General features: G+C 40.2%; 1 protein-coding gene across 2 annotated transcripts in view; it reads left to right on the forward strand.

Moving 5' to 3' along the window:
• DYDC1 (DPY30 domain containing 1) overlaps positions 1-22,879 on the forward strand; it is a 64,591-nt gene that overhangs the window by 22,252 nt on the left and 19,460 nt on the right. The window contains exon 7 of one of the 2 annotated variants that reach the window (XM_082425776.1): positions 7,616-11,279. The exons of the other annotated variant lie outside the window; for it this stretch is intronic. Within the exon in view, the coding sequence (XP_082281902.1) occupies positions 7,616-7,675 (60 nt within the window). The 3' untranslated portion in view covers positions 7,676-11,279. Of the gene's footprint in view, positions 1-7,615; positions 11,280-22,879 lie in introns of those variants that run through there. 2 annotated transcript variants of the gene reach the window in all.

The raw sequence follows: 22,879 nt of genomic DNA on the forward strand, positions 1-22,879 counted from the left end.
ACATGGTATATTTCTCCATCTGTTTATGTCATCTTTGATTTCTTTCATCAGTGTTTTATACTTTTCTGAGTACCAGTCTTTCGCCTCCTTAGGCTGGTTTATTCCTAGGTATTTTATTCTTTTTGTTACAGTGGTATATGGGAGTGTTTCCTTAATTTCTCTTTCTGATTTTTCGTTGGTGTATAGGAATGCAAGAGATTTCTGTGCATTAATTTTGTATCCTGCCACCTTACCAAATTATTGATTAGTTCTAGTAGTTTTCTGGTGGCATCTTTAAGATTTTCTATGTATAGTATCATGTCATCAGGAAATAGTGGCGATTTTACTTCTTTCCAGTTTGTATTCCTTTTATTTCTTTTTCTTCTCTGATTGCCGTGGCTAGGACTTCCAAAACTGTGTTGAATAAGAGTGGCAAGAGTGGACATCCTTGTCTTGTTCCTGATCCTAGTGGAAATGCTTTCAGTTTTTCACCATTGAGTATGATGCTTGCTGTGGGTTTGTCATATATGGCCTTTATTATGTTGAGGCAGTTTCCCTCTATGCCCATTTTCTGGAGAGTTTTTATCATAAATGGGTGTTGAATTTTGTCAAAAGCTTTTTTCTGCATCTATTGAGATGATCATATAGTTTTTATTCCTTAATTTGTTAATATGGTGTATCACATTGATTGATTTGCATATATTGAAGAATCCTTGCATCCCTGGGATAAATCCCACTTGATCATGGTGTATGATCCTTTCAGTGTGCTGTTGGATTCTGTTTGCTAGTGTTTTTCAGGATTTTTGCATCTATGTCCATCAGTGAAATCGGTCTATAATTTTCTTTTATTTGTTATATCTTTTTCTGGTTTTGGTATCAGGGTGATAGTGGCTTCACAGAATGAATTTGGGAGTGTTTCTCCCTCTGCAATTTTTTGGAAGAGTTTGAGAAGGATGGGTGTTAGCTGTTCTCTAAATGTTTGATAGAATTCGCCTGAAGCCATCTGGTCCTGGACTTTTGTTTGTTAGGAGATTTTTAATTACGGTTTCAATTTCATTACTTGTGATAGGTCTGTTTATATTTTCTAATTCTTCCTGGTTCAATCTTGGAAAGTTGTACCTTTCCAAGAATTTGTCCATTTCTTCATGGTTGTCCATTTTATTGGCGTATAGTTGTTTGTAGTAGTCTCTTATAATCCTTTGTATTTCTGCAGTGTCAGTTGTGATTTCTCCTTTTTCATTTGTGTCCTCTCCCATTTTTTCTTGATGAGTCTGCTTAAGGGTTTATCAGTTTTGTTTATCTTCTCAAAGAACCAGCTTTTAGTTTTATTGATCTTGGCTATTGTTTTCTTCGTTTCTATTTCATTTATTTCTGCTCTGATCTTTATGATTTCTTTCCTTCTACTGACTTTGGGTTTTTTTTGTTCTTCTTTCTCTAGTTGTTTTAAGTGTAGGGTTAGATTGTTTATTTGAGATTTTTCTTGTTTCTTGAGGTGAGATTGAATTGCTCTAAACTTCTCTCTTAGAACTGCTTTTGTTGCGTCCCATAGGTTTTGGGTCGTCGTGTTTTCATTGTCATTTGTTTCTATGTAGTTTTTTATTTCTTCTTTGATTTCTTCAGTGATGTCTTGGTTATTTAGTAGCACACTATTTAGCCTCCACGTATTTGTGTTTTTACAGTTTTTTTTTCCTGTAATTGATTTCCAATCTCATAGTGTTGTGGTCAGAAAGGATGCTTGATTTACTGAGGCTTGATTTGTGACCCAAGATGTGATCTCTCCTGGAGAATGTTCCATGTGCACTTGAGAAGAAAGTGTATTCTGCCACTTTTGGGTGGAATATTCTATAAATATCAATTAAATCTATCTGGTCTACTGTGTCATTTAAAGCTTGTGTTTCCTTATTTATTTTCTGTTTGGATGATCTGTCCATTGGTGTAAGTGGAATGTTAAAAGTCCCCTACTATTATTGTGTTACTGTCAATATCTCCTTTCGTGGTTGTTAGCATTTGCCCTATGTATTGAGGTGGTCCTATGTTGGGTGCATAAACATTTATAATTGTTATATCTTCTTCTTGGATTGATCCTTTGATCATTATGTAGTGTCCCTCCTTATCTCTTGTAATTGTCTTTATTTTAAAGTCTATTTTATCTGATATGAGTATTGCTACTCTAGCTTTCTTTTGATTTCCATTTGCATGGAATGTCTTTTTCCATTCCTTCACTTTCAGTCTGTATGTGTCCCTAGGTCTGAAGTGGGTCTCTTGTAGACAGCATATATATGGGTCTTGTTTTTGTATCCATTCAACCAGTCTGTCTTTTGGTTGGGGCATTTAATCCATTTACATTCAAGGTTATTATCAATATGTATGTTTCTTTTACCATTTTCTTAATTGTTTTGGGGTTTTTATTGTGGGTCTTTTTCTTCTCTTGTGTTTCCTGCTTAGAGAACTTTCTTTAGCATTTGTTGTAAAGCTGGTTTGGTGGTGCTGAATTCTCTTAGCTTTTGTTTGTCTGAAAAGCTTTTGACTTCTCCATCGAATCTGAATGAGATCCTTGCTCGGTAGAGTAATCTTGGCTGTAGGTTCTTCTCTTTCATCAGTTTAAGTATATCCTGCCACTCCCTTCTGGCCTGCAGAGTTTGCACTGAAAAATCAGCTGATAACCTTATGGGGATTCCTTTGTATGTTATTTGTTTTTCCCTTGCTGCTTTTAATATTTTTTCTTTGAATTTAATTTTTGTTAGTTTGATTAATATGTGTCTTGGTGTGTTTTTCCTAGGGTTTATCCTGTATGGGACTCTCTGTGCTTCCTGGACTTGGGTGACTATTTCCTTTCCCATATTAGGGAAGTTTTCAACTATAATCTCTTCAAATATTTTCTCAGACCCTTTCTTTTTCTCTTCTTCTTCTGGGACCCCTTAATTCAAATGTTGGTGCATTTAGTGTTGTCCCAGAGGTCTCTGAGATTGTCTTCAATTCTTTTCATTCTTTTTTCTTTATTCTGCTCCTTGGCAGTTATTTCCACCATATTGTCTTCCAGCTCATTTATTCGTTCTTCTGCCTCCGTTATTCTGTTATTGAGTCCTTCTAGTGTATTTTTCATTTCAGTATTGTATTGTTCATCTCTGTTTGTTCTTTAGTTCTTCTAGATCTTTGTTAAGATTTCTTGTATTGATTGTCTAGATTTCTTGTATTTTCTCAATCTGTGCTTCCATTCTGTTTCCGAGATTCTGGATCATCTTTACTGTCATTACTCTGAATTCTTTTTCAGGTAGATTGTCTATTTCCTCTTCATTTATTTAGTCTTGTAGGTTTTTACCTTGCTCCTTCATCTGTGACATTTTGTTTTGCCATCTCTCTTTTTTTTTTTAACGAGTGGGGTTGTGTTCCTGTCTTACTGGTTGTTTGGCCTGAGGCTTCCAACACTGGAGTTTGTAGGCTGTTGGGTAGAGCTGGGTCTTGGTGCTGAGATGAAGAACTCTGTGAGACCTCAGTCCTATGAATATTCCGTGGAGTCTGAGGTTCTCTGTTAGTCCAGTGGTTCAGACTTGGAGCTCCCACTTCAGGAGCTTCCGCCTGACCGTGGGCTCGTGAATCAAGATCCCGCAAGCTGTGTGGGGCAGCCAAAAAAAAAAAGAGAGCAATGACAAAGTAAAAAATAAAATTAGACTAGGAAACTAACAGATATGTTAGAAAGAATGTAAAAATAAAAATATAGATGAGTCAACGACCAGAAGGTACATCAGTACCACAACAGTAAAAAAGAGGAGGAAGGAAAAGAAAAAAAAAAACACACAACCAAGGGCAGGGGGGTGGGGGAAGGCCTTGGCTGTGGAGGGCGGGGCCTAAGCAAGGGCAAGGTTTGGGCAGTGGGTGGGGCCAGTGCTCAGGACCCACAGGGCTGGAAAAGGCCCTGGGGGCTGTGGGGGGTGGGGCTTAGGCTCAAGGCTCAAGGGACAGAAGGGACCCAGGCGTGCCCCCCCACCCCTGGTCTCGAGGGCAGGGGACCTCACCTGGGAACCCAGCAGGCTTCCTGGGCTCGAGTGGGCAGGGCAAATGCCCTCCTCTCCTCTCCTGCTCCTCTGGTCTGGGGTCTGGGAGGGCCCCTCCTGCCTTCCTCTCCTGATCCCCCCTGGGCTTCCCTCCTATGCCCCCAGGACCAATGCGGCCGGGGAGGTGGGGAGGGGGGCCTTGGAAGGCAGGGGACTGGCCTGGGATCTCCGCAGGCTCCCCGTGCCTGAGTGGGTGGGGCAATCGCTCCTCTCCTGCTCCTCCCAGAGGGTCCCTCCCACCTCCCTCTCCTGGTCTCCCTGCCTCTGTCCTATACCTCCAAGGACCCATGTGGCCTGGAGGGGTGTTTGGAGGGCGGGGGATTGGCCTGGGAGCTCAGCAGCTGTAGACTGGGCTTGGGCCCAGTCGCTGGGCCCAAGTGGGCAGGGCAGTGGCCCTCTGCTCCTCTCCCACTCCTCCTGAGGGCCCCTCCCGCCTGCCTCTCCTGATCTCCCTAGCCTCCCTCCTATGCCCCCAGGACCCGTGTGGCCTGGAGGGGGCTTTGGAGGCGGGGGAAGCAGCTTGGGAGCTCAGCAGACTCCCCGGCCTGAGTGGGCCAGGCAGTCGCCCTCTGCTCCTTTCCTGCTCTTCCCGGAGAGTCCCTCCCACCTGCCTTTCCTGATCTCCCCAGCCTCAGGGGTGCTGATCTTGTCTGGCGTCCACTTCTCCTCCCCCCTGGGTCCCCCTACGTCCTACCGGTTCACTCTGGGCTTCCTCCTGTCTCCTTGGGATTCAGAGTTCCCCACCAGCAGCCAGCAGGCACCCTAGTTGTGGGGAGACGCTAACTCCTTGTCTTCCTATACCGCCATCTTGACTCCTCTCCAGTTCTGTACATTTTTGAGAAAAAAGTCTCAGGTGCCCTGGAGAGATGACTTCTGTGTCAGTCAGTCTACCAGGCACTGTGCCCCCCACATGGATGCCCTGCATTCACTTCACCCAGGTAGGAGTGTCAAAGGCAGCAAGAGAGTATCCTTCAAGGCCTCAGCCTCAGCCTATGTGGTACCATTGTGGAGGGCTGGGTGTGGAAGGGAAGGTTCAGAGGGCATCTTGGGCTCAGCACAGCCCATGCTGGTCTGCAAAGGGTGCAGTCTGGCTCTGGGATTTGACAGCAAGAGTCTCTGAGTGTTAGCCAACACTCAGAGTGTTAGTCACTCTTGAAGCATTGTGGTTCTGGGCAGAGGGTAGTCTTGTGTGAAGAGCTCCCAGCCAGAACTAGGCATAAGTGAGGAGGTAGAATGGGGTAAGAAAGGAGATGAAACATGTTCAACTTCTGTCTGGAGAGAGAGCGCTCATGAGGATTTAGCTGGTGATCAGGGTGCCTGGGAAGAGGCTCCCATGCCCACAAGGAGATGACTCACAGATAGAGCAGATGCCCACTGCCTGCTGGGACTGGAGCAAGCCTGTTGTCTTTGGGCAGACACCTATGCTGAGTCTGGATCTAGGCCTTAGCGTTTTTTGCCAGTGGCAGCAAGACTTATTTTAGATGGCTCCTGTTCTGGTGGGCTTTTCTGTAGCTGGGTGACATCCTGGTCTTGGTTGAGGTATTCTGGATTTCCCTGTGGATCTGGTTCTTGTGGAAGGGAAGGATAACAAAAGAGGAGGAGGAAATGGATGAAAGAGTGGAGAGACCTAAAGGATCTAAACATAGGTAGTTAAACTACATCTCTCACTGCAAAAGGTGAGACAGAACAAACCATCAAAATACAGGTGCACCGAATAGACAGTTTTTAATGTATTTTTTGTTATTGAATGAAAGATTCTTTAAATTCTGTAGTACTTTACAATTTTCAAAAGTTTCACACAAATTATTTTGTATAATCCCATAATAACCCTTTTTAAAAAAATCCCCTACCCCTATATTGCCTCTCCCCACTGGTAGAACTAGTTTGTTCTCTGTATCTGTGAGTCTGCTTCTTTTTTGTTTTATTCACTAGTTTGTTGTATTTTTTTAGATTCCACACGTAAGTGATAACATACAGTTAAGTAGATGTTTTGGCTGAATCTTGAATGACCAAGTATTAATCTCACTGTTCAGCCAAAGTCAAGGCTGAAGTTATATGTTAACTTATGAGATACAACAATTTAAAAAACTACACTTTCATTAAAATTTTGGTAGTTTAATATTATGGTGCTGGAGCAGTAATTTCTCAACATTTTTAACTGCTGTGGAACTTTTGTGGTCACTGTGCCACACATTTGTGATACTATGGAAATGTTTATTCTCTGCTAAAATGGAGGAGATACTTTTCAATACTTTTTTTCTCTAGTATGTTTTTTTCTTTAGACTCTCTATTCTTTGTGTTTGATACTTTTGGGTACCTCATTTTTCTCCAATCCCATTTTCTTCTCTGTAGATGCTATATTTTTAATTTTGTTTGGATTGAAGATACTTTATCCTGGATATAGCTGTATATGATTTTTTGGGGGTGGTAACAGCTTTATTGAGAGAAAGTTCACACACACACAATCACCCATTTAAAGTTTACTATTCATTGGTTTTTAGTACATTCACAGATTTGTGCAACCATCACCACATCAGTTTTAGAACATTTTTGTAACCCCAAGAAGAAACTCCATACTCTTTAGTGGTCACCACCCACCGTCCTTCCCTCTAAACTCTAGGCAACCACTAATCTAGTTTTTCTGTATTATTGTACATCAGAAGACACAGTATCTGACCCACTATCGGTAAAGCTAAGATTAACCACTGGGTTAGAGTGATGACAGTCTGTGCTTTCCAAGCTTTTGTGGCTCCCCTTGCAACTCCAAAGTAATTTGTGTGGTGTTACAATATGACCGTCCAATTGTAATCATTTTAATACCAGTTGCTAATTTTTACCCACATCAAAATTTGCATTGGAGTTTGTGAAATGCATTTTGTTAATTCTATATTCATTTTATTTTTACATTTAGCATTCTTCTGAAAAGCTTTTCTTAATCATTGGGAATTACTGGGTTACTCTAAAATGTAATTCCTCCTGAAAAGCAAATGTTTCTTTTCCCTTAATTACTAATGTTAAAAGTAAGGAGTTTTTGAAGTAGTTATGAATAGTGACAGTTTTTCTTTTCTGGCTTTCTTTTAATTGATTGTCATTATGGACTCATGGTATTTCATTTAGTGTTTTTCATTCCATTACAATTTTTTTTTTTTTTTAAAGAGGGAAGACCTTTTTTTTTAAATTTATTTTTATTTATTTATTTATTTATTTATTTATTTATTTATTTATGGCTGTGTTGGGTCTTCGTTTCTGTGCGAGGGCTTTCTCTAGTTGCGGCAAGTGGGGGCCTCTCTTCATCACGGTGCGCGGGCCTCTCACTGTCGCGGCCTCCCTTGTTGCGGAGCGCAGGCTCCGCAATTGTGGCTCACGGGCCCAGTTGCTCCGCGGCATGCAGGATCCTCCCAGACCAGGGCTCGAACCCGTGTCCCCTGCATTGGCAGGCCGATTCTCAACCACTGCGCCACCAGGGAAGCCCCAATTATTTTTTATTGTCATAACCTTGGTAAGCGGGAGCTCCTTTATTCCTTATTTACAGTATTGTCATTACTCAGGACCCTGAATAACTGATAATATTCCCTATTCTACAGATGAAGAAACTGAGGCACAAAGAGAGGAGTTTTGTCTCATTTTATACAGTTGGTAAGTGACAGGGCTGACCTGGACTTAGCCTTTTTTGGGCCCCAAAGTCACAGTGACAGTATTTTCTGTCTCTTCACTATACGGCTTCTGGGTAGGGACAAGAAAATTGAAAGCAATAATTTAAAAAAAGATCTGAAGCAATTATATTTGTATAGATCAATGTTCATAGAGAATTAGGCTTTTTAAGTATATGTTTTATTTCTTACTGTGGTAAAACACACATAACATAAAATTTACCATTTTAACCATTTTAAAGTGTACAATTTAGTGGTATTAAGTACAGTCAACTATCACTGTACTTGTTGTGTAACCATCACCACTATCTAGTTCCAGGACTTCTTTATCATCCCAGATGGAGACTCCACACACATTAAGCAGTTACTCCCCATTTCCCCCTCCTCCCAGCCCCTGGCAACCACTAATCAGATTTCTGTCTATGAATTTACCTGTTCTGGAAATTTCAAATAAATGGAATCATAATATATGGCTTGGGTTCTGTCACTTCCATAATGATTTCAAAGTTCATCTAAGTTGTAGCATGTATCAGTACTTTTTTTGTTGCTGAATAATCATTTATTGTATTGATATACCACACTTATCCATTCATCAATTCATGGACACTGGGTGGTTTCTACCTTTTGGCTGTTGTGAATAATGCTGCTGTGAACATGTGTACACAAACTTTTATGTGGACATATGTTTTCAGTTCTTTTGAGTATATACCTAGGAGTGAGTCATACAGTAAATTCTATGTTGAAGTTTTTGAGGAACCGCCAAACTATTTTCCACAGTAGCTCACCATTTTACATTCCTACCAACAATATATCACCCCCACCCACACTTGGTGTTTTCCATTTTCTTTTTTTTGGCTGTGTTGGGTCTTCACTGCTGCACGCGGGCTTTCTCTAGTTGTGGCTACTCTTGATTGCGGTGCGTGGGCTTCTCATTGCGGTGGCTTCTCGTCATGGAGCATGAGCTCTAGGCATGCAGGCTTCAGTAGTTGCAGCATGCGAGCTCAGTAGTTGTGGTGCACGGGCTTCAGTAGTTGAGGTGTGTGGGCTCAGTAGTTGCGGTGCATGGGCTCTAGGGTGCATGGGCTTCAGTAGTTGTGCGTGGGCTCTAGAGCACAGGCTCAGTAGTTGTGGCACACGGGCTTAGTTGCTCCATGGCATGTGGGATCTTCCCGTACCAGGGATTGAACCCATGTCCCCTGCACTGGCAGGTGGATTCTTAACCATTGCACCACCAGGGAAGTCCTTTCCATTTCTTTTTCTTTTTCTTTTTCTTTTTTTGTGGCCATCCTAATGGGTGTGAAGTAGTATGTCAGTGTGGTTTGGTTTGCATTTCCCTAATGACTAACGACTTTAAGCATGTTGACATGTGCTTGTTGGCCATATGTACATCTTTTTTGGAGAAATGTTCATTCAGGTCCTTTGCCTATTTTTAATTTTTAAATTTGGTTGTTTGTCTTTTTGTTGTTGAGTTTTAAGGTTTTGGTTTTTTAAAATATATATTCTGGATTCTAGACCCTTACCATTTATATGATTTGCAAATATTTTCTCCCATTCTGTGATTTGTCATTTCACTCTCTTGATAGTGTCCTTTGATGCCCAAATGATTTTCATTTTCACGAAGTCCAGTTCATCTATGTTTTTCTTTTGTTACTTGTGCTTTTGGTGTCATATGTAAGAAGTCATTGCCAAATCCAAGGCCATAAAGATTTACATCTATAGTTTCTTTTAATTTTAGCTTTTATTTGGGTCTTTGATCTGTTTTGAGTTAATTTTTATATATGATATGAAGTAAGGGTCTGAGTTTCATCTTTTGCATTTGCCTATTCACTTATACCAGCATCTTTTGTTGAAGAGACTGTTCTTTCTCCATTGAATGGTCTTGGCACTCTGTTGAAATCAGTTGACCATAATGTATGGGTTTACCTCTGGACTGTCCGTTCTATTCAATTGATCTATATTACTATTTATATGCCAGTACTACCCTGTTTTGACTACTGTAGCTTTGTAATTTTTGTAAATTTTGAAATTGGGAAGTGTGCTTCCTCCAACTTTATTCTTTTTCAACATTGTTTTGGCTGTTAGGCCCCCTTGCAATTACATATGAATTTTAGGATTGGCTTTTTCATTTCTGCAAGAGAGGACATTGGGATTTTGATGGGGATTTCACTGACTCCTTAGATAGGTTGGGGTGTATTGCCATCTTAACAATGTTAAGTCTTCTAATTCATGAATGTGAAATGTTTTTGTTTATTTAAGTTTTCTTCATTTCTGTCAACAATGTTTTGTAGTTTTCAGTATACAAGTCTTGCTCCTCCTTAGTTAAATTTATTCCTAATTATTTTTAATGCTATTATAAATGGAATTATTTTCTTAATTTCCCTTTTACATTGTTCATTGCTTGTGTATTGAAATACAACTGGTTTTGTTTGTTTGTTGGTCTATTGTTGAATTCATTTATTAGCTTTAGTAGTTTTTTCTTTTTGTGATTCCTTAGAATTTTCTATACACAAGATCATGTGATTTGCAAAGAGAGATAATTTTACTTCTTCCTTCCAATTTAGGAACCTTTTTACTGTTTTTTATCCCCTCTAATTGCCCTGGCCAGAACTTTCAGTATAATGTTGAATAGAAGTGTTGAAAGCAGGAATCCTTGTCTTGTTCCTGATCTTAGGGAAAAAGCTTTCCATCTTTCACCATTAAGTATGATGTTACTGGGGTATTTCATACATTTTTTTTATCCAGTTGAGAAAGTTCCTCTGTATTCATGATTTGTTAAGTGGTCTTATCATGGTATGATCTTTTTTATGTGGTTCTAGAGTCAATTCACTAGTAATTTGTTGAGGATATTTGCATCCATATTCAAAACAGATTCTGGTCTGTAGTTTTTTTGTGATGTCTTTGTCTGGCTTTGGTATCAGGTTAATACTAGTTTCATAGAATAGGTTGGGAAGTATTCCTGTCTCTTTTGTTTTTGAAAGAGTTTATGAAGGATTGATATTTATTATTCTTTAATTGGTACAATTTTTAAAAATTGGTGTAATTCACCCATGAAGCCATCTAGGCCTGTACTTTAATTTGTTGGGAGCTATTTATTACTAATTCATTCTCTTTACTTCCAGGATTTTTGTTTCTTCTTGAGACAGTTTTTATAGTTTGTGTCTTTCTAGGAGTCTGTCCGTTTCATCCAGGTTATCTAATTTGGCAAACAGTTAATATACAATTATTTATAGTATTCCCTTATAATCCTTTATGGGGTGTGTATATCTTTTTAAGTTATGTTTTCATATTCTTTGAAAAATACCCAAAAGTGGATCATATAGTTTTATTTTATTTTTTGAGGAACCTCATACTGTTTTCCATAGCGGCTGCACCAATTTACATTCTCAAAAATAGCGCACTGAGGACCACTTTTCTCCACATCCTCACCAATGCTTGTTATTTCTTGTGTTTTTGATAAAAGCCATTCTAATGGGTGTGAAGTGATATCTCACTGTGGTTTTTATTTGCATTCCCTGATGAGCAGTCATGTTGAGCACCTTTTCATGTTGGCCATCTGTCTGTCTTCTTTGAAAAAATGTCTCTTTGGAGCCTCTGCCCATTTTTTTTTAAAATTAATTAATTAATTTATTTATGGCTGTGTTGGGTCTTCGTTTCTGTGCAAGGGCTTTCTCTAGTTGTGGCAAGCGGGGGCCACTCCTCATCGCGGTGCGTGGGCCTCTCACTATTGCGGCCTCTCTTGTTGCGGAGCACAGGCTCCAGACGCGCAGGCTCAGTAATTGTGGCTCACGGGCCCAGCTGTTGTTCCGCGGCATGTGGGATCTTCCCAGACCAGGGCTCGAACCTGTGTCCCCTGCATTGGCAGGCAGACTCTCAACCACTACGCCACCAGGGAAGCCCTGCCCATTTTTTAATTACTGTTTTTTGCCATTGAGTTGTATGAGTTCTTATCAGATATATGATTTTCAAATATTTTCTCCCATTTGGTAGGTTGCCTTTTCATTTTGTTGATGGTTTCTTTTGCTGTGCAGAAGCTTTTTAGTTTGATGTAGTCCCATTTGTTTATTTTCGCTCTTGTTGCCTTTGCTTTGGTGTCAAATTAAAAAAATAATTGCCAAGACTGATGTCAAGGAGCTTACCACTTTGTTCTAGGAGTTTTATGGTTTCAGGTCTTATGTTCTTTAATCAATTTTGAGTTAATTTTTGTGAGTGGTGTAAGATAGTGGTCCAGTTTCATTCTTTTGCATGTGGCTATCCAGTTTTCCCAGGACCGTTCATTGAAGAGGCTGTTCTTTCCAAGAAATATGTTAATATATAACACTCTGCTTTAAGATAATACCTACTTAATTTTATTTATTTACAAAAACTTTGCTGCTACATAGCTCTGTTCCCTCACTCCTCTTTTGTGCTATTATTATCATAGAAATAACATCTTACAATTTGTATACCCATTAACACAGATTTATAATTGTTGCTTTTAAATAATATAGGAGAAAAAATGTTACAAACAAAAATACATTTATATTGTCTTTTATATTTACCTACATAATTATGTTTATCAGTGCTCTTTATTTCTTCACAGAATTCAGATTACTGTCTAGTATCCTTTCATTTCTGCCTGAAGAATTCTCTTTAGCATTTCTTGCAGAGCAAGTCTGCTAGCAGTGAATTCTGTCAGCTTTGTTTACCTGGGAATGTCTTAATTTCTCATTCATTTCTTTTTTTGGGGGGGGGGTCTGCCTAACATTTATTTATTTATTTACATCTTTATTGGAGTATAATTGTTTTACAATGGTGTGTTAGTTTCTGCTTTATATCAAAGTGAATCAGCTATACATATACATATATCCCCATATCTCCTCCCTCCTGCGTCTCCCTCCCACCCTCCCTATCCCATCCCTCTAGGTGATCACAAAGCCCCAAGCTGATCTCCCTGTGCTATGCGGCTGCTTCCCACTAGCTATCTGTTTTACATTTGGTAGTGTATATATGTCCATGCCACTCTCTCACTTCGTCCCAGCTTACCCTTCCCTCTCATTCATTTCTGAAGGATGGTTTTGCTGGACATAGAAATATTGATTATCAGCATTTTCTTTCAGCATTTTGAATATGTCATCCCCACTGCCTTCTAGCCTCCAAGGTTTCTGATGAGGAATTAGCTGTTAATCTCATTGAGGATCCCTTGTATGTGAAGAGTTGCTTCTCTATTGCTGCTCCCAGGATTCACTCTTGGTCTTTGGATAGATTGACTATGATTTCTCTCAGTGTGCATCTTTTTGAATTTATCTTACCTGGAGTTCACTGAACTTCTTGGATATGTAGATTAATGTTTTCCATAAAATTTGGGAAGTTTGGAGCCATTATTTCCTCAAATACTTTTTTAGCTTCTGTCTCTCTTTCCTTCTGCAATTCGATTATGCACATGTTGGTATACTTGATGGTGTCCTATTTGCCTCTTAGGCTTTGTTATTTTATCTATATTTTTTCTTTCTGTGTCTCAGAGTGAATAATGTCAATTGACCTATCTTCATAATCATTGATTTATTCTTCTGCCAGCTCAAATCTGCTGTTGAGTTCCTCTCATGAATTTTTCATTCTAGTCATTGTATTTTTCAACTCCAGAATTTCTATTTGTTTTCTTTAGTTTTATGAATGGTTTATTTTAACTCTTTGAACATATTTAAAATAGTTGATTTAAGGTTTTTGTCTAATAAGCCCCATGCTTGGCCTTCCTCAGGAACAATTTCTTCCTTTTTTTTTTTTAATTAATTTCTATTGGAGTATGGTTGCTTCACAATGTCGTGTTAGCCTCCGCTGCACAACATGACGAATCAGCCATACACATACAGAGATCCCCTCCCTTTTGGGCTTCCCTCCCGTTTAGGTGACCACAGGGCACTAGGTGAGTTCCTTGTGCTCTACAGCATGTTCCCATCCGTTGTCCATTTTATACATAGTATCAATAATGTATATGTGTCAACCCCAGTCTCCCAATTCCTCCTACCCCACCCCTTTCCCTCTTGGTATCCATACATTTGTTCTCACATTGGTGTCTCTATTTCTGCTTTGCAACTAAGATCACCTATACCATTTTTCTAGATTCCACATATATGCGTTATTATACGATATTTGCTTTTCTCTTTCTGACTTACTTCACTCTGTATGGCACTCTCTAGGTCCATCCATGTCTCTACAAATGACCCAATTTCATTCCTTTTTATGGCTGAGTAATATTCCATTCTATATATATACCACATCTTCTTTATCCACTCCTCTGTCGATGGACATTTAGGTTGCTTCCATGTCCTGGCTATTGTAAATAGCATTGCTATGAACATTGGGATGCATGTGTTTTCTTTGAATTATTGTTTTCTCTGGGTATATGCCCAGTAGTGGGATTGCTGGGTCATATGGTAGTTCTATTTCAGTTTTTTAAGGAACCTCCATACTGTTTTCCATAGTGGTTGTATCAATTTACATTACCTCAGGGACAATTTCTAATAGTCCTTTCTTTTCCTGAATATGGGCCATACTTTCTTGTATCTTTGCATGCCTTGTAAGTTTTTGAAAACTGGATATTTTAAAATATATATATTGGCAATCCTGGAGAACAGATTCTATCCCCCTTCCCAGGATTTCTTATTATTGCTATTTGTTCTTCTTGTTGCTATTTGTTTGTTTAGTAACTTTTCTGAACTTTGTAATGTCTGCATGTTTTATCATATGTGGTCATTGAAGTCTGCTTGGATTGCTTAGTGGTCAGCCAGTGATTTGACAGAGATTTCCTTAGATGTCTGGAACCAATAGATCTTCCAGACTTTGTTGGTGGCATACATTCAATGCTTAGGCATGTATTGGGTTGACCAAAAAGTTCATTTGGGTTTTCCATAAGATGTTACAGAAAAACCCAAATGAACTTTTTGGCCAACGCAACAGTTTACAACTCTGCTTTAACCTTCACTTTCTGATTGTGTTGAGGCCTCCAGTTCAGCCAGAGATGAGAGCCTAGGGTCTTCTTGGGTCTTTCTCAACTGTGCACATAGCCTTAGGCATGTGTACAACCCTGCAAATATGTGTGGCCTTCTCAGTTCCTAGCAATATGCCAGAGATTTTGAAATCCCCTTATGGAATCTCATTCTCAAGCTTTTCCACTTAAGTTTTTGGTCATTTTGTTCTTTGTCCCAGCTGTTATCACTGTATCAGGCAGACATGATGTTAAAAAGTTGATGCTGATTTTTGTTGACAACACCTCTGGGAAAAAGGCTGGTTGCAATGGGTGAACTCTGAGTTATGTCAAATATAGTTTTTCAAGTGGGATTTTCCATGGAACTTCCAGACAAGTCAGATAATGACTGTTTTCTGGGAATTGGGCTTTAGAAGAGTTCCATCCTGATTCTGACTTTTTTATTGGCTAGCAGGTCACTGATTTTCATCATGGTTTCAACATGAAAGCCCTGTTGGTTTTCAAGGCTACCATAGACATGGGAGTAGGGGAATGGGACTAGAGAAAAGTAAATAGCCACAAAGCTCATGCTGTTCTTGAGATTCAGCTGTTTTTCTTGAATAAATATTCCCTGTATTGTTGCAAGCCTTTGGTTAATTTTAAGAGTTCTGAAAAAGTCGATATTGACAGTTTGCACCATTACTATCATTGCTTTTATGGAGGAGAGGATTTTTGGAGATCCTTATTCTACCATTTCTGCTGACATTATTTTACCTTCATTTTTAAATTATTTATTTTTATTCTTCTGCATCCTAGTGAGATAAGGCCAAATGGTACATTTCTTGCTAACATTAAATGAAATCTGCAATCATCTATCATGTAATGATATAAGACACAAGTCTTTGAATTTTGTATATAAATATATTTTCTGGATTTTTACCTTTGTTTTTGAAGGAGTTTTCCACTGCTTATAGAATTGTAGGTTGACAGTTTTTTCTCTTTCAGTATTTTAAAGATGATTCCTTGCTGTCTTCTCATTTGCATTGTTTTTGATAAGAAATATCATCCTTAACTGTTCCTATGTAATATGTCTGTTTTCTCTGATTTTAATATCTTTATCACTGGTTTTGAACAATTTGATTATAGTGTGCCTTGGTGTAGTTTCCTTCATGTTTTATATGCCTTAGGTTTGTTGAGTTCCTTGGCTTATAGGTTTTTATCAAATTTGAAAAAAAATTTAATCATTATTTCTTCAAGTATTTTTTCACTATCTTCTCTCCATTGGGTGAACTGAGCTCTCACTGATGCTTTAATTCCTTTTAATTTTTTTTCTCTCTGTGTTTCATTTTTGAAAGTTTCTGTTGCTGTATCTTCAAGTAAACTTATCTTTTTTTTTTCCTGCAATGTCAAATCTGCTGTTAATCTTGTCTGGTATATTTAGCATTTATATTTATTATTTTTAAAAATGTCATCCATCCTCTACTTAATATGTTCATTCTTTCCTCTAGCTTCTAAAACATAGAAGACAATTAGAATGACTGCTTTAATGTCTTTGGTTACTAATTCTGTCATTGTATTATTTCTGAGGCAGAGTTTCTTTCTCATTATAGGTCATTTGTTTTTCTCTACTTCTTTTTATGCCTGGTAATTTTTAATTAGATACGAATTTTATCTTCTTAGATGTTGGGTATTTTTATTCCTAAAATAAATATTTTCGAGTTTTGTTCCTAGGTCCAATTAAGTTACTTGGAAATAGTTTGATTTCTTTTCTGATCTTAGTTTTAAGAAGCTTTGTTAGGTGGGACTAAGGGAGCATTCAGTCTAGGGCTAATTTTGCCCTACAATTAAGGCAGCCGTCTCTGGGTGTATGCTACCCAATGCTGAGTGAATTATGAGAATTTCCACTTTGGCTGTGGGAAGATAAATTATTTTATTGTATTTTTATTTTTTTAGTAAATTTATTTATTTATTTTTGGCTGAGTTGGGTCTTTGTTGCTGCACGCAGGCTTTCTCTAGTTGCGGTGAGCAGGGGCCACTCTTCCTTGCGGTGCGCGGGCTTCTCGTGTGGTAGCTTCTCTTATTGCAGAGCACTGGCTCTAGGCACGCGGGCTTCAGTAGTTGTGACACGTGAGCTTCAGTAGTTGTGGCTCACGGGCTCTAGAGTGCAGGCTCAGTAGTTGTGGCCCATGGGGTTAGTTGCTCCGTGGCATGCGGGATCTTCCCGGACCAGGGCTTGAACCCATGTCCCCTGCATTGGCAGGCAGATTCTTAACCACTGCGCCACCAGGGAAGCCCTATTTTATTGTATTATTTTTTTTAATTTTTATTTACTTATTTATTTATTTATGGCTGTGGTGGGTCTTCGTTTCTGTGCGAGGGCTTTCTCTAGTTGCGGCAAGTGGGGGCCTCTCATTATCGCGGGCTCTCTTGTTGTGGAGCACAGGCTCCAGATGCACAGGCTCAGTAATTGTGGCTCACGGGCCTAGTTGCTCCGCGGCATGTGGGATCTTCCCAGACCAGGGCTTGAACCCGTGTCCCCTGCATTGGCAGGCAGATTCTCAACCACTGCGCCACCAGGGAAGCCCTTATTGTATTTTTAAAACCACTTTATTTTTCCAATGAAAATCTATTATTTTTTAAAAATTATTTATTTTATTTATTTAATTTTATAGGAGTAGAGTTGATTTATAATGTTGTTAGTTTCAGGTATACAGCAAAATGATTCAGTTTTACATATACATATATTCATTCTTTTTCAGATTCTTTTCTCATATAGTAAAACCACTTTATTGATGTGTGATTGACAGGAAGAGAAATTTTTCCTGGCTCTCTTTGAGCCATGGTAATGCCCTCTAATCACTTCAGGGGGTTCTTTCCTTAGCTTTGTGTCATTTCCTCATATACATGCATCTATCACTCAGCTGAAGACTCGAGGAGGACCCTCTGTAGGTACCTCTGTGCTCTCAGCTCCTTCTCCTTAAGTCGGGGAGACCAGCAGTCTTCGTATACATTCCACCTCCCTGCACTGTAGCTGGGCAGCACTCTCAAGGAAGTACACTGGGGCAATTGTAGGGAACACTTTAATTGTTTCTCATTTCCCAGGGGTTATTGTCCCTTGTTGCCGTACGTTCACTGTCTTGACAAGTATTGTTTCATGTATTTTGTCCTGGTTTTAATTGTTTCATGTGTAAGTCCTATCCCTTTTAGACCATCCTGGCTTAAAGCCAAAGATCAAACCCTATAGACTTTTTCTCATGGAAAACTATTCCTTTGCTATACTCAACTTTCCTAATTTCATGAAGTTTAATGCGATTATTTTCTGAGAAGAACTTCGGTGGTCCTGGAGGTACCTAATGACTTATATCTCTTATCCTGTTTGGAACCAGGCATAAAGGGCCAAATGCGAGTCAAAGAATCAACTTTACAAATGTTAAAACTTCCACAGAGAGTGCACTTTGGACACTGGGCCCAAACTGAGTATTTTATTCCTACTGGCTAGTCTCAGGAAAAGCATTCGGGGAGCTGCAGTTCTCTCTGTGTCAGGTGGAGAGCCCGGTCTGCTCTGCTTCTCAGAGGGGAGATGGAAGCATGGAGGGTCCTTGGTCGGTTCTGCTTGCTGAGACATTCAGGGGCAAGAGCTCAAAGGCCCGGTTGAGCCTGGGACCTTTACCCCAGACTAACTCATCCTTCTCTTGGGAGAAGCAAGAGAGGAGGGTGCAGAAATAGCCTGGCCTCCTCGTCTGCCGCACCATTCTTTTCTGGGAAATTATACTGTATTAGTCGTATTTTGGCCGAAAAAACTAAAAAACCCAGACTCAAATGGCTTTATAGATTGAATAACTTAATGTCTCCTACGAGAAGTGCAGAGAATGGGCAGGTCATAAACATGACAGATCAGGGCTCTAGCTCCCCCCCCTTGGCTCCGTCTTTCTCTTCTATTGGTTTCATCCTCGGGTTGCTCCTTGCATGGCTGCAGTAAATAAATCCAGGTGTTATATTCAGACACAACAGCATCTTGTGTAAGAAGTGGGGAGAGTCTTCCTGGGTGGTAGTATTTATATTCCTGGAGACTCCTCAGCAGACTTTTCCTGTCTCACTGATTGTGATTGCACTATATGCCTATCATCTCCAATCTCATTCCCAACAAAGATGAGTAGTCATCACCCAGAGTACTTACACTATCATCTTATTGATTCATTGGTTTAGATTCATTTATTCTCAATCTGCGTCAAAGAGACGTCACTAGTTACAGGGCTGGGCCAGGATGAGGCAAATGCGGTAAAAGTTTAAGTGCTGACTCTGTAATTACAGGAACCTGAGTGACTGCCTCTTAAATTTTGCCCCGTAGGCACTCTGTTTGCCTTGTCCTAGTCCTGCCCCTGCTAGTTACTGTGGGAAATAAGAATAAGGCATGACTTTTGCCCTTACAGAGCTTTTTTGTGGTTGAAAAGCGTAACTTGTGTGCACATATAATTTGAGGCAGTATGTATGAAGAACTATTAATTGTCACAAATAGGAGCTAAGAATTTAGAGGAGACTATGATTTGAGCAAGCTTTATGAAAGGGAGAACCTTGAAAAAAAACCTTAAAGGAGAGGTAAGTTTTGAACACGTGAAACCCATGGGGATGTGAAGGAAACTAGCCAAAGAGAGGGCTAGAGGGACTGTTAGGAGACAGATCATGGAGGCCTGGGCATCAGCCTCAAAGGTCTGGACTTGCGACACGGGAGTGATGTGTAGGAAGACCCGTGATGGCTTTTGAGGACTTTTTACAGTTTTCATTAAGGATGTGGAGGTGAAATTCAGATCATGTGGTTAAGGCGTGAATTTTGGTAAAGAAGGGAAAGATTGTAAAGCTATTCTTTGGAGAAATTTGGTGATGAAGAGGAAGTAGCTTGAGAATTTTACAAGGTTGAGAAGGAATTCTTTTTTGGGGAGAGATTAGGTTTTGTTTGTGTTTTTGGCAATAGGAATGTTGGGGAGTTGAGAGAGAGAGGCTAAAACTGTGGTTCAGGAGGGTTAGAGCAGGGTTCCAGAAGAACTGGGTGTGGAACAAAGTCACAGAGGGAGGAAAGCACTTTGGGAATTACTCTTTTCTGTCATCCAGGGGTGGGAAATATATAGAGATATTTTGAGGGAAGGGGATGAAATTTGGGACAGTGGTGCATTGCAGAATTTGCAACATATACCTCTGATCCTCTTGGTAAAGAAGGAGAGAAGGGCAGAGGTTGGTCAGGTACTTGAATGGGAATGGATGAATACAATAATTGTTGGACAGCTCTGTGGGCCCTAAGCTGAAATGAATTAAATGACTTAATTCATGTAAAGCTTTTGTAGCAGTGCCTGTCATTTAGTAGGCACTCAAGTAGTGAAGTTGTTACTACTACCATGTTATTACACGCTGGGTACTGGGCTAGGTAAGTAGAGACCTCATCAGAGCTCTTAAATCATGTTCTCCAATAGCCCGTAACAAACTCAGAGGTAGAGCAGTCAGTGGCTAATGGCGATGCCTTAGAGCTGAGGGTTGGTAGACTGTCACAAGACCGTGGGGTCTGGAGTCCAGCGAGAGCAGCAGTGGAGTGTGCGGCTCCCAGGCCCACTGTCAGCTGGATGACCGCACTGCGGCTCTAGGGCAAGAGGTGAGTGGCCTTGTTCAAAGCAAATTCCCGGCCAGGAACAGAGCAATAGTGGGAGGGAGATGGGGGCAGGGGGCCAAGGTAGGAGAGGAGAGAGCAAACAGCACAGCTCATGGTAGAGGATTTTGCAAAGATTTGGCCCAGCCAAGGAGTCAGTGTTTACCAAGGAGCTTGACTATAAATCAGGAACAGGACCAATGCCCATTGTCCAGCCTAAACACACACTATCAGGATTGGGGCAAGATAGAAGTGGGCTTGTGAGTGGGTGTTAAGGGCTCAGGTGTGAAGTTGGTGAAGGAGAGAGAAGGGGGCTAGCACTGAGCCCTTCTTAATGCTGAAGGCTCTACTGAGGGTTCATGGGATTGTTGATAGGAGCCTGTATTTGAATGTATTAGAGAAAGGAAGTTTCAGAAAGTCACTGTTCCGAGCTGTCCAGCTAATGTGCTGGAGCTGGCCTCATTGCCCAGTTCTGTGTGACATATTTAAACTGCTGAATGTATTTGTGTGTGCTAAGAATGTTACAAAAACAGCTGTGTCTGAAACATAGTTGACTTTATTTTCCTAGACACTCTCTCCCCTCTTCACCTCTGTAGTATCACAGGCGGCTTCATTACTGTCCAGGTGCCCAGTTTATCAGGTGGGAGTCTTCCTCGACCCTCTTGTGGTTATCATGCTTCTTGTCCAATACAAGGAGCCTGATACTCACTCCTCTTTTCTCTCATGTTCCGAAGCCACCGGTGATAGGTTTTTTAGCTCATCACCTTAGTGTCACTGTCGTCAGTCCCTTATCAGATTATAAAAGACCAGCTTGTTTAACACATTGTTCAGAATCATGTGCCGGGTACCTCCAGATTAAAGATGATAAGGGCTTATCCTAATTGCAATCAATGGCCTCCCCCCCCACTTTACCTGACTTACCTCGTTTCAGCAAGTCTCTCTAGGTTGGCTCCCCTCTGAGGACTTAGCTGGTCTCTGAGTGCACAGACTGGTGTGAGAGGTGCTCAGTGCCACTGCAAAGCTCTCCCCCGCACGGTGAGCAAGGGCACGGGCAAGAAGGTAAATCATGATGGAAGCAGCAAAGGACCAGTTGGTAGTTAGCGGTATGAACTTTTTACGTGGACAGAAATCGCTTAGAGCTTCATGGAAGTGAGAGATCAAAACATACAAAACACATAAAAAACAAAGAAGAAAGGTTCAGAATTGATTGTGGGTGGGTAGGGGGAGAAATGTGAGCAGAGAAATGAAGGCAGGAATGCCTGCAGGCTGCCTGAGGAATAGCAGATCCGTGCAGGGATGAAGTAGGAGGGAAGTTCAGAAAAGTTGATCTGGATCAGATTATGAAGCATATTAAAGTCCAAGCTAAGAAGTCTAGGCTGAGAGTGAGAACGGAAATGAGAAGTGTACATTGAAAAACTTTATTAGGAACAGGGCATGAGAAAGTGGTGTTATTTGGCAAAGAGATGTTTTAAGATGCTTAATTGGTGGTGTTTAGGATGGTTTTGGCTTAGGATGCTGTTGTCTTAGTTTAGGCTTCAGGTAATGAAGGTCGAGACCTGGGTTGTGGTAGTGGAAATCCATCAGTAACATGTATTGTGTACCTACTATGTGCTAAGAACTGTTCTAGGTTCTCGTGGGGAACATCTGTGCTAGACGTGGTTCCTACTCTCAAGTCACTCACAGTTTAGTGGGGAATGTAAAGCAAACAAGTGTAGACATGGCACATTCTGTAAGCCAACTTGGAAGCTGATTGTGTGGATATGAAGGACGTAGGAAGAGCCTGGGGCCTGGAGTAATGGTGGGGCCATTGAGGGCTTAGAGGGATCATGCAGGAGGTGTAGGTCAGGGGCAGGAAGGGATGCCTGGCAGCTGGGTATGTGGCAGGGTGTAAGAGAGAAGCTCAGAGCTTCTGCTGCTGCTCTCACTGACCCAGAGAATGGGATGGCAGGGACGCCCTTGTTTGGGGGACGCTAGAACTGACATAATTGATACATTTTTCAGAGCCATATAATTAATGAATATGAGATGATAACCTTATTCTCAAGTGTCATACCCATTAAAAAGATTCAAGTACAGACCACTGAAAACAAAAATAGAAACAAAAAGAACAAGTTTTAAATTTTTTGTGAAATTTAATTAAACCAAGAAATCAGGTATTAATACATTGAATCAAGTTTGTTTCGAATTGTGTATTAAATTGTAACTATTACTACTACCACTAGGTGTCACAAAGATTCCGTTTTTAAAGGCCCTACACCTCTTGAGGCTGTGGCTTTGAAACATTTCTTTTTGTACAGAAATACGGTTTTCTAGTATTAACAAGTATAATGAAATGCTACTTTAAAAATTTTTAATTATTATGCGATACCCCAAATATGCACAAGAATACACAGAATAATACAAGCAGTATCTTTTACCCCAACCCAGATCTAACAAATATAACTTTTTATCATATATTTGACAGTTAAAAAAAGACTAAAATCTTACAGTTGATGTTCTTTTTGTCCTCCTCCATCCCATTCCTCTCATTTCTTGCCCATGGATAACCATTACCTTGAGATCAGTAGCTGTACTTCCCAGGTACATCCCTGATGTTTTCACACAAATGCTAATTTATTTATTCAAA

Source organism: Balaenoptera physalus (genome assembly GCF_965194825.1).
Source record: "Balaenoptera physalus genome assembly, chromosome: 14".
Taxonomy (NCBI): Eukaryota; Metazoa; Chordata; class Mammalia; order Artiodactyla; family Balaenopteridae; genus Balaenoptera; species Balaenoptera physalus.